General features: G+C 33.9%; 1 protein-coding gene across 2 annotated transcripts in view; it reads right to left on the reverse strand.

The window, feature by feature from the left end:
• TRIM24 (tripartite motif containing 24) overlaps positions 1 to 13,440 on the reverse strand; it is an 81,466-nt gene that overhangs the window by 47,600 nt on the left and 20,426 nt on the right. For both annotated transcript variants that reach the window (XM_031455447.2, XM_031455448.2), the window contains exon 2: positions 2,179 to 2,297. In XM_031455447.2, the coding sequence (XP_031311307.1) occupies positions 2,179 to 2,297 (119 nt within the window). The remainder of the gene's footprint in view (positions 1 to 2,178; positions 2,298 to 13,440) is intronic.

Below are 13,440 nucleotides of genomic sequence, written 5' to 3' on the forward strand. Positions count from 1 at the left end.
ACAATAACTAGAAACATCTGCACAAACATCTCAATGTCTGATGATATTAAGGAATTACTGTAAATTTTCTATATATATAAAATTAATCTGGTAGTTATATTTACAGAAAAAATTTTTCATACACATAAATATGGCAATATTTATAGATTAGGTTATATAATGCCTAGGACTAACTTCAACATAATCTAGTGGTAAGGGGACATGTCAAGTTATACATAAAATAAGAGTTAATGACCGCTGACCTAGACAATGGGTACCTGGGAGTTTGTTATGCTAATCTGTGTCCCCCCTCCTTTTTGGGGGGTAATGCTTGAAATTATCCATAATAAAACGTCTCTAAAACTTTATCTCCAGCTATGAACTCTCCTTAGAGCTCCAGTTTGACTAAAGATGACATTTCCACCTAAGTCTTAGAGGCAAACTCAATCACATTTATAACCAACTCTCTACCTGTATCTACTCTGCTGCTCCCTTCATCGCGGTGAAAAGTCACCCCCAACCTGGCAGTGAGACCTCTCACTTTCCACATCTAATCACGTCTATCGAGGCCCATGTGGATTGTAATTCCTGCACTTCCTTCCTCATTGCCACACCACACTAGTGCTTCCTAGCTCCAATTCATCCTACATTACCATCCGTCCAGTCTTCATTCCCCAAATATCCCTACAAGCACCCTATTCTCAAACCAGATTTAATGCCCTCCCATCCCCACTTGTCTACACTGAAGGTATCTATAGGATTCTATTCCTAGTTTAACTGAATACAACTTCTTCCCATTGTGTTTCTGTGACAGAAGAGTATGTAAACTTACTGAAAACTAATTGATATACAGAGGCATAAAGCAGCCTCTTATCAATTTTTTAAATTAGAATCCTTTCAGTTCTCATCCCTCACCATTGTCATTTCATGTTATATCACTACTCTAACTTGTTGATTATTTACACTACCTTGCTTTTGAATTTTCTGGACTGAGTATTCACATGTACTACTGGAGTTCACCTAACGAAGTACAACCGGTGAGTGATATGATTAACAAAGTGTATCTAGTATAAATACAATCACATACAAGCAGAGTGGCATAACACTCAAGAAGGCTGACACAAAATCAGTATTCAGAAAGGAACTTTCAGAGGAGTTAAGTACTGGACTCTGTAGCTCACATAATTTGTTTCCACCCTTAAAAGCTGGTTTCACAACAATAAGAAAGTTTATTCCCTGCACTAAGCCCTGTTTTAGCCATTGATAAAGTTCATATTAGGAAGAATTATGGATACTTTTGAAACAAAAAGAGGTATTTTAATAGTAGCACCTATGTTCATTTAAAGTGAACTCCAAATTCTATAGTTTCCCTAAGAACAAAAAGGTGAAAATAAAAACTACAGAAATTTAGTTGTGTGATTACTGAAGAGTGCTACTTTTTAGATTTTTACATTTTAGATTAATAATTGTATTTCCATAATCAGATTCAGTTTTTTCACAGGTCTTCTATTCCAAATTAAAGGAGCTATTTAGAGAAATCATCAATGAATCATGATCCAAAAGGAGACTATGATACTTGGCACATACTGTAGAATCATTCATAGCTCACCTCCACTGGAGAACTACAGTTCCTCCACTGGGGACCTGACATTTAGATTTAAGGGGCTAAGAGGTACTATATATGGGTTAGGAAAGTAGAAAAACAAAACAAAACACTGGTGGATCTCTAAATGCAACACCTTGGACAATGCTACCAAATGAGACTTTAAAAGACATACTATGTAGAAAGGAGACAATCTTAAAATATAGAAACCGTGCTGATTAAAGACATGGAATTTTTCACATGTATCATTATAGTGCTTATCATTAAAATAAAAAAACACTTTAAGGGAAGGAGCTTGAAATAAAATAACTGTCAATACACAGTATAATTACAAAGAAATGAAATAATGTCAAATATAGAATAAGGGTTTTCTCTGCAGGATAGGGAATGTAGGGGTGGAGTAAGGGCCTCTGTATTGGCACTGTTTTATTCCTTAAGATAAATTAGCCATTATTCTCTATACACCTTTAAAATATCACACAACTACACAGATATAATGGTCTAATATGTTCAATATCTTTTATCTTAAGAGTTCTTCAGCATTTTAGGCTGCCTCATTAAAAGAAGACAAAAGATTCAAGACTTAATACGCTTACCTGATTAGACTTTTCTACAGTACTGCTGGGAACCTCAGTAGTGTCCTTCACGAAAAAATTATCTATGATGTGTCTCTCTGCACATTCTTGGCTGCAAACTGGACATCGAATGACTCCAACTGGGAAAGATAAAATTGTATTCTAAGTTTTTTTTAATATTGATATACAATTGACATAACATTATATTAGTTTAAGGTGTACAATGTAATGATTCATTATTTGTATGTACTGCAAAATGACCACCACAATATATTCAGTTCACATCTGTCACCATACACAATTACACTTTTTTTCCTTGTGCAAAAGAACTTTTGATATCCACTTCCTAGGTACTTTCAAAATACGCAGCACAGTATTATTAGCTGCAGTCATCATGCTGTGCATTATGCATCCGCATGACTCACTCATTCTGTAACTGGAATTTTTTACCTTTTGACTCTTTTCACCAATTTCACCCACCCCTTACCCCCTACCTCAGGCAACCACCAATCCTGCTCTTCTAAGTTGTAATACAATTATACTGAGTACTAAACCAACACATCTCATCCAAACTGTAATGGGTTCTTTTACAATGCCTACTCTCTTCAAATTCATACCTGCTGTTACTTAACACAAAGCAATTCACTTTATGTACATATATGAATTTTACATGTGTGACTGCACCTGCACACATGTACACATGTGGGGTGTGTGTGTATACACATCCCACACGTAGTAGATTAAATGACAAATAAATGCTCATAATTTTAAATGAGATGTCCTTCCAAATAAACATTCCCTTTGTCTGTTCTTTTACTGTTTAGCAACTTCTCTCCCATTGTTTTTCAAATAGGGATGTGCAGAATCACATGGAGATTTCTAAAAGAACGGAGAGTTCTGGTTCTCTACGGACTCAAAGAATCAGGATTTCTGAAAGTGTAGCACAGACATACTCATTTTGTTTAAAATCTCCTTGGCAGATTCAGAAACACCAATCTGCTTCCTTCACAAGTAAAAATAGTGTTCCTTTGGGGGAAAAACATTTTCATAGTGCTTGGTAAACCAATAAATAATTATGAATGAATTAAAATATAAAATTTTAATTAAATTTAAAAAATCCAATATAAACTTGATGCTGTAATTTATACCAAGAAGACTATACAAGGTTTCCAGATAACGTTTTGTTTTGTTTTGTTTTTGGTAAAATGCAATGCATAAGAATGAACACAAAGTAATCCAAGGTCAATTTCATTTGTATATACAATCAATAAACAAAAATTTTAATTAAAAACCTATTTTACAATAGTAACAAAAATATTAAGTACTTAGGAGTAAATTTTTTTTTAATGTACAAGGCCAATATGGAGAAAAATGTCCAGCTATATTTAGAAACACTAAAAAATACCTAAGCAATGAAAACATATTCTTGACGGTAAAGATGCCAATTGTCCCTAAACATATCTAGATTCGATGCAGTTGTAGTAACAACCCCAACAGGGACTACAAAAGAGTTTTGACAAGCTGGGGGACATGCCTATCAAATAACAAGACATACTATCAAGCTACAGTAATTAAAATGGTGTGATATTCATGAAAGGATAAACAAAAATGGAACAGAATACACATACCAGAAACAGGCACACATTTTCTATGTGACAGATGTGGCACTAGAAATCAGTGGGAAAAGGGGATGAACTTTTCACGGTACTGAAGTTCTCTATAGTGAGAGGCGGATGCCATCAGATCCCTACTTTACTTAATTAAAAAATAATTATTTTGGATAGGATAAATAAATAACTTTAAAATTTTTCATGAAGAAATATAGTACATCTGTGAAACTTTAGAGCTAGAATAAATTTTTTAATCAAGAAACAAAAAACAAGAGCGTAAGGGAAAGGTCTATGAGTTCAACTTCATTAAAGTTAAGAACTAAAGCTAGTCAAAAGATTACCATGAAGAAAGTGAGAAGACAAGCCCCCAACTGGCAGAAAGATATACCTAAGACATAGTACCAACAAGAAATCACTAACTAAAATCTGTAAAGATGTGACAATGCATTTCACGGAGAAAGCCTGAGTAAACACATTTTTTCTTATTCAGGAAAAGTAGAGCTAAAGCCTCTAGACATTCTATATAAAACTGGGAAAGGTAGAGGAGGCAGTAGACTGTCTAGAAACCTCAGGACCCAAGGAATGATAATGGTGAGGTCACTGGGATGGAAGCTGCCAACTCAAACACCAACAAGTGTAAACAAAAGAGCCCAGAAAAGCCAGCTCCTTCTATCCCAAAGGACCAGGAAAAGGGCAGCATGGCAAGACAGAGAACTCTACTCCAGGCAAACACCACAGAAAAAACATGTTTCCTCTCCCACCTAGACTTCCACCCTGGCTAAGCAGAAACCAGGTGTCCCAACCACCCCCTGCTGGATGTGTCAGAGAAGCCTGGTGGGGAGCTAGGGCTTTGATCCTCACTGGGTGGTAATGAGGCCCAAAGCAGTGTCAGTAGAGACCATACGAGGAACCTGAACTTGTAACTCCAGGACAGTAATGAGGAACTCCTCTGCCACCATGCTGAAGGCCTGGTGGAAAGTCAGGACTTTTATCAATATTTACCAGTAACCTCCCCTGTCCCAATGTGCATTAAGTATTACCCCCACTTTACAGATCAGGAAACTGAGCACCATGACTTACCCGTGGTCATACAACTATTAAGTAGCAATTCTGAATCCCGCCTAATGACACATTTTGTATACATTCTACATGGAAAGTATTTAAATAAAAACATATAGCATGGACTTAAAAGCTATATAGATCTAGATTATTCCTCTTTACTGACTGTTCTATAACACCTAAACAATCTTTATGACCCTCTGTTTCCTCTTCTAGTCATGATGATAATGGTTACCATATTGAGAACTTGTTATGCTCCAGTTATTGTGCTAAATATTCCATGCTCATTAGAAATCTGAGAAGAACTGTTGTAACGATTATATTAACAAATGTGTAAAAGGGCTTAATGATGTTGGGGTGGTAGCTGGTAAACCTGTCCTATACTCTGTGCCCCCAATTAAAATCAGGTAACAGTTGACTCCTTCTTAAGGATCAGCACTGTCTCACCTACCTCATCCCTCAAATTATCTACTAAGACTACAAAAGTATTCTGAGTCATAGGGGTACCTCAACCTAACGTGGAACAATGAGACTAAATGTTGGTGAATTTCAAATTTGCGTCTTTACCCATACTTCATTCCCAAGCTCAAGATGTACCTTGCCATTATAAGAAAAACCAGGCTCTGCATATAATACAGTAACTATCTGAATGCCTATAATGAAGAAAGCGATTCTTTTGACTTGCTATCCTGGAAAGGGTGAGAATACTGCAGAAACATAATTCAACTCCCATTTTGGAAAAGGAAAAATTTGAAATCTGAAAGGCTAGCAGAGAGTCAACTTTAATTCAAAAGAAACAGTAAAGTAAATGGAGCAATACAAATGCTTCTCTTTGCTGATACCAGAAGGTAAGAATACAGAATATGCACTGGGAACAAACAAGGAAATCACCTATGTATTAATCAAGTTGAAACAACTAACACTTTGATATTATATTTATCTGTATTTTGAAGGAAAAGGACCGCTGAAGTCATATGTAAGTTCTGTGTTTGCTAAATGAAATCATGAAAGAGGTTTAGATAATTATAAGGTCATAAAAACATGACTGATATAAGAGATTAATGATAGATCATAAATTACATACTTATATTAGTAGCTGAGTTCTCCTACAAATTAAATGTTTATAGTTTTTGGATTTTGAGATGTAAATATGATCCGCTATTTCCTTTTTGTGAAGCTTTAGTGTCTAAACCTAAGCATAATGCAGGGCTTATGCTTTGACATTAAGTACAAGAAATGGCTGGCAACTCTTTGCTCGTCTCCATAAAAGAGATGTATGTGGATTTAAAGCCTCTTATTACACACTATGGATCACAGACACAAGTAAGTTGAAGGATAGGACCACGAGATGGATCACCACCAGCCAGGCAACTATATTTCAACATCCATAGGAGAAAAAGGAGAGGATCTATATAATACAAAAAGTGCTCTGTCCATGGTCCTGTCAATATCATTGATGGCTTGCTACTTAAGCATGTCTGTATACAACAAAAGACCCAATTAAATGCTACCTACAAAAAAAAAATTAAATACACACACAGGGTAAAAAAATAAAAGAATAGAAATGGACATACATTCAAATGATAAGCATATGAAACCTGGGGGATTTTATAATAATACTGGAAAGAGTAGACTACAGAACTAGAACTATTACCAGATACAAAGTGGGGACAGTGTATAATGATAAAGAGCTTACTTCCTCACAAAGTCATATAATCCTAAATGCACATGTACCTCATTAACAGAGTATCAGAATACATCATGTAAAAACTGTAAAGAGAAACAGATAAATCCACATGATAGTTGGAGATTTCAACTCTCCTCTCAGTAATCAATAGAGCAGTAGAAAATCAGTAAATATATAAAAAAACTTGAACAAAAGAATCAAATAACTTGATCCAATTGTTGTTTAAAGACTACCCAATGTTAGCAGAATACATATTCTTAACGTGTAGATGGAATATTTACCAAGATATAACATATGCTAGGCAATAAAACACGTATGGATAGATTAAAAGAACTAAAAACACACAAAATATGTTCCATGAGTACAATAAGATAAACTTAGAAATGAGTAACAGAGGGAACTGGAAAACCCCCAAATATCTGGAAGTTGAACAACTCACTTTCAAATATTACCCACGTGTTAACGAAGAAAGATCTAAAACTCAGTGATCTAAGCTTCCATCCAACAAGCTAGAAAAAGAGCAAATTAATGCCACACACACACACACAAAACCAAAAAGGAAAATGAAGAAAATAATAAGGAGCAGAAAACAATGAAGAAAGTAAGAAAATGGGAATAAAGGAAAAAAAATCAATGAAACCAAACCCAGTTTTTGTGGGTGGGATAAAATTAATAAATCTCTACCTAGAAAAAATGACCAAAATCAAAAATGAAAGAGGCCATTTCTACAGATTCCATGGACTTTAAAAAAGTGTGGGAATATTATCAACTTGATTAAATGTGTTGATTCTTTAAAAGACACAATTACCAAAATCTTCTCAAGAAATAGCTGAATAGCTCTTTATCTATTAAAGAAATTTAATTTGTACTTAAAAAAAAAATTTCCCACAGAGAAAAGTCTAGACCTAGAAGGCTCCACCAGTGAACTCTGTCAAACATTTAAAGACAATACTAACTCTACACAATTCTTTTACAAAGTAGAGAAGGAACACTTCCCATCTCATTTTATAAGGCCAATGTTCCCCTCATATTAAAATCAAGGAAAGAAAAGTACAGATCAATATCTCATTAACAAAATATCAGAAAATCAAATGCAGAAATACATAAAAAGGGTAATTTAAGTAGAGTTTATTAAAGGAAAGCTGGTTGAGCATTCAAATCAATTAAAGTAATTCACAATATTCAAAATAAAGGAGAAAAACCGTATGATCATCCTTGAAAAATTCCATAACTATGCAAGATTAAAAAAAAACTCAGCAACCTAGGTAAAGAAGGAAACTTCCTCAACCTGATAAGGACTGTGTAATCCTACACCTAACACTATTATTGATGAAATACTGAATGCTTTCTGGTGTGATTTGGAAGAAAGCAACAGTGTCCACTCTCACAACTTCTATTTCAGGCAGTTTCAGTTTTTTTAGATAAAGAAATAAAAGAAACAGGTTGGAAAATAAGAATTAGAATTGTTTATATTCACAGGTAACATAATCATGTACGTAAAAAGCTGTAAGGTAGCCACACACACACACACGCCACAAATACTTACAGATACTTTTAACAAAATATGTGCAAGATCTATACACTGAAAACTACAAAAGAAAAATTAAAAGGTCACCTAAAGAAAGGAGATATTAAACATGTCTTCAGATTGAAACACTCAATGTGATTAGGATGTTTCTTCTTCCCAAACTGAGCTAAAAGATTCAGTGCAATCCCAATTAAAATCCCAGTGGCTTTTTGTAATAACTGACGAACTGATTCTAAAATTTATATGAAAATGCAGGGGATCAAAAAAAGCAAAAACAACTTGAAAAATAACAAATTTGGAGGACTTACACTATCTGATTTCAAGACTTACTACAGAATTATAGTAATCAAGACAGGGTGTGGTATTCGTGTAAGGACAGAAATACAATGAAACAGAATAGAATCCAGAAATAGACATATATTTATAGAACATTCATATAAAATATATAACAACTATTTAATCAATAACTGAAAAGGATGGATTGAGAGAAAATGTTATGGGTAAGAACTCTGTAGAAGTTAAGTGATAAATCCTATAAATTTTTCAGAATAAATGAATCTCGATTAAAAAGAAACTATGTCTAGATCTATCATACTAAAACTGCAGAAACCAAAGACAAAGAAAAATACTAAAAGCAAAAAAAAAAAAGATTCATTATCATCAAAGACTGATAGCCTACTTCTCATCAGCAACAATGGAAATCAGAAGATAATAGAAAGACATCTTCCAAGCAATAAAAAAGAACAGTCTAGCCAGAACTCTGCACCCAGAAGAAGTATCTTTAAATCTTTGCACTAGCTGAAAGACAAACTGTCACACTAGATATTAAAATCCAACAATATGCTGTTATGTTGCCAATTTGATATACCTTTTAGGTTTACTAGTTCATTTATTTTTAGTTTTAGAGTTTACTTTTAATTTTGGTATAAAATTATTTTTGAATATGTAAAACATTTACATGGTTCAAAAGTCAAAAACTATACTAGAAAGAGTATCAGATTTCACTTCTGTAAACATAACTTTTATATACACTGGAAAACCAAAAAATATATGTGACTTGTTCTATTGTAATACTCACTTTATTGCAGTGGTCTAAAACCAAACCAGCAATATCTCCAAGGTCTGCGTGTACTTGTACACTAATGTTCACAGCACTGTTATCCACAATAGCCGAAAGGTGAAAACAAGTGTCCATCAACAGGTGAATAAACAAAATACTCTATTATCCACAAAATGGAATATTATTTAGCCATTAAAAAGGAATGAAATTCTGATACATGTTACAACATGAAAAACCTTCAAAATATAACACCAAATAAAACAAGCCAGACCAAAAAAGGACAAATATTATATACTTCCACTCACATGAGGTATCTAGAATAGATAAGTTCAAAAGGACAGAAAAGTGGAATACAGGTACCAGGGTCTGGGGAAAGGGAACTGATGAGTTATTGCTTACTGTATAAAGAATTTCTGTTTATGGTAAGTTCAGGAAATAGTAGTTATAGTTACAAATCACTGTGAATGTACTTAATGCTATGGAATTACACACTTTAAAATTGTTAAAATAATAAATTTTATGTTATGTATATTTTAACACATTTTTTTAAAGTATTCAAAAAGTTGGTAAGGCATAGTAAAATAAACCCAAAGAAACTAGGAAGAAATCAGTAAAATGGAACAAAAGCCATGCAATTCTTCAAAGAAACTAATAAAACTGAAGGGCTCTGGTGGGGAGGGAGGGAGGGGAGGGCACAAGTGAGTGAGTGCACACCTATAAAACCAGTAACCAGAATGAAAGAGGATATAACTTGAGATGAAACACATCTGAAGAATTAGTAAGAGGTTATTATGAACAACTTGCATCAATAAAGTTGAAACTTTATATAAAATGTACAAATGTGTAGCAAAAAGTGAAATATCTACCATAGTCTCTCAAGTGAAAAAGAAACCTAGAGAATCTTAGAGGTAAACCTTTAAGAAAGTAGAGTCAGGGGTCAAAAATCTTCCCACAAAAAGAAAAGCCCATATGTTCAAGAAAGAAAAACTTTAATTCCAATCTTACACAAATTCTTTCAGAGAACTGAAAAAGGTAGCATTGTGTAATTCATTTTATGAAGTGCACATAACTCTACAGGAAAATTCATTAAAGTAATATAAAAAAGGAAAATCACAGGCCATCTATCTCAAACACAGAAGTAAAAATCATAACATATTAGCAAACCAAATTCTGCAATGTGTAAAAAGTATAATATACCATCACTAAGTAGACTCCTGCATGGGAATGCAAGATTTTGTAATTAGAAAATTTATTGTTAGAATTCACCACAAACAGAATAAGGGGAAAAAAATTATCCTCTTACCAGACACAGAAAAGGTATTTGATTTTTTTAAAAAAAGGTTAACAATTTTTAAAAAATCAAAATCCTTTTGTGGATATTAAGAATAAACGGAGTGCCATAAGGCCTAAAATAAAGGCTTAATATACTGTGCTGGCTTGATTCTGGCAAAATTGAGAGTGCCTCAAACAGCCTAACCCAAGTTTCCCTTCCCACTCTTCTCCAACAGATCAGATTCCCTAACAAACCATCCCTCCTTCATCAAAGGGACCAGGCAGTTTCTTCTGATCATCTTTGAATAATGAGTTTCAGTTCCATGCCAGGTTACAGAAAAATTCAAACAAGCCAATCACAAACTCCTGTGGGAACCTGGGGGCACCCCACATTCCTAATAGTACATACAAAGCCTGCCTCCCACAGTACTAGTTGTTCACTCTGCCCCAACTGCAAAACCCTGTGTGGCCCTGCATGACATGCAGTGTCCTCCTCCCCAAGGCTGAGTGCATAATAAATTGCTGTCCACCTCACTTGTCAGTTTTTGGGTGTTATGTGTTGAGCCGTTCTTATGATCCTAGGGTAGGAGTTTCTCCCTCACCAATGAATAGGCTTTGAAAACAATGTTTTATGTTTAATATGTTAAAATAACTCCTCTGAACTTATAAAAGATATCTATAAAAACTCTACAGCAAATCTCATATTTAATAGTATAATGTTGAAAACTTTCTCTGTGAGATCAAGGAACAAGAGAACGGTATCATTGGTACCACTTTAATTCAATAGTGTACTGGAGATTTTAGGCAGCAAACTAAAGCAAGTAAAAGAAAAGGCTTAAGGATTGGAAATAATGAAATAAAAAGTGTTGTTATTCAGATGATATGTTTATAAGTAGATGATATGACTATACGTGTAGAAAAGTCAAAGTTACAGAAAAATTACTGAAATTAGTAAGATTCAACAAAGTTACTGAAAAGAAACAAATATTTAAAACATATTTCTATTTACATTTACCAGGAACAAAAAGGTAACAATGAAGTTAAAATAGGACACCATTTACAACAGCATCAAAAACTATCAAATATCTACAAAAAATCCTAAGAGAATATGTGCAAAATCCCTATGGGAACAATTATAAATGTTTAATGAGTCACTAAAGAAAACATAATGAGAGCTGTGGATTAGAAAATTCAACATTACAAACAAATTCTCCCCAAATTATTTTCCATAATCACTATCTTATTAGGCTTTTGTGGAATCTGAAGCTTGACTCTAAAATTTATATGATAATTCAAACTGATAAAAAATAGTGAAAAGATGTTTCTGAAGAATAACACAGATGGTGGTGGGGGTTTACACAAGGATTTGTTTTACCAGCTATCAAAACCTACAGTGAAGATTCAGAAAGTGTGGTATTGGTTTGGGGAGTGATAAATGGACCAACAGATCAGAACTGGCTGAGAAACAGAGATCAAATAATGAGAAACAGACTCATGTATATATAAATACCTAATAACTGATAGGGACGGCAGTGTATTGAGGAAAGAATGGTATTTTCAGTAATGGTGCTGGGGCATCTGGTAAAAAAAATGAAACTATACTCCAATCTCTTGCCATATATAAAAATCAACTGCAGTTGAAACAGAAACCTAAATGTGAAGAGCAAGACTACAGAACTTTTAAAAGAAAACATAGGAAAATAATTTCACTGCTTTTGGGGTGTGGAAAGATTCTTAAGACTAAAGCACTAACAACCACAAAGGAAGATTTGTTAAGTTTGGTTAAAAGGCCCTATAAAAAGGTAAGACAAACAGAATGGGAGAAGGTATCCAGAATGTTAAAGAACTATTAAAATTAAACTAATAAAATTAAGTAAAATTAAGATAATAAAATTAAAATAAATAACTCAATATAAAGATGGGAAAGAGACTTGAACAAGCACTTCACAATAGCTGAAACCAGTCAATATATATATGAAAGATGCTCAACCTAACTGGTGCCTAGGAAAAGCATATCAGACCCAAAGTGATTAACAAGTAACACCAGACTGCAAAAAAAAAAAAACAAAAAACTAAAAAGGATAACACCAAATGATGGTCAGAGCATCCACATCTTGGCCAACAGGAACACAGGTGAGCTGCTGGTGGGTATACAACAGTTGGTAAAAGTTAAGTTGAATATTTGCATACTCTATGACCAAGAATTCTGCTTTTCAGTTAAAAAAAACCTCTGGACTCCTACACATCAACAGCAGGAAACATTAACTAAAATGTTAATAGCTGCACTGCTTTAAAAAGTCCAAGATGAGCAACATTTCAAATGCCCAGCAATAATGAGAAAATTGTGATATATTTGTACGATGTACTATTCAACAGCATTAAAAATGAATGAAACTATAGCTACATGCAGTAACATGTATGACCCCTTCAATCTTACATGAAAATAGCAAGAAATGAAATAAAATAAACCAATATTGTTCCTTTTACACAAAGTCCCCAAACAGGCAAAGCTAAATGATATTTACCATAAAGCAAATGATGAAAGTGATTAACAAGAAAATGGATCCCTGTCTATGGGATGGGAAGGGGTGATGATAAAAGGACACATAAGGAACTTCTAGGGTACTGGCAATGTTGATTTCTTGACATGGTGGTTACATGAGTGTTCACTTAAACTGTTAACTGTACATGTGTTTTCCTCACAATTTAAAAGTTTAAAGGTCCTAAGTTCTAGAGATGGGGGAGAAAAACCTTTTCACAATAAAACTGAAAAAGCAGGAAGAACACAAAAAGCAGAAAGAAGTAGCTGAAATGACCCTAAGAAATAGAGTAGGCCTGAACTGAGGGGATAAAATGAGGGGAGCAGATTTCTGACAGATACAGAAAGGAAACATGACAGAATTTGTCTGAGAGGGTGGTTTTAAAAAGTCAACGAAGCAGCTTTAACTTTTAGCCTAACACTTTTAAACCCATACTTTGAATACATAGGAAAAGAGCATATAAACAATGAACTTTTCCACAATCAAATGAAATATTATTTAAGTAAGTTGAGTTTTACTAACTAAAT

The sequence above is a fragment of the Camelus dromedarius genome, chromosome 7 (assembly GCF_036321535.1).
Source record: "Camelus dromedarius isolate mCamDro1 chromosome 7, mCamDro1.pat, whole genome shotgun sequence".
Lineage (NCBI taxonomy): Eukaryota > Metazoa > Chordata > Mammalia > Artiodactyla > Camelidae > Camelus > Camelus dromedarius.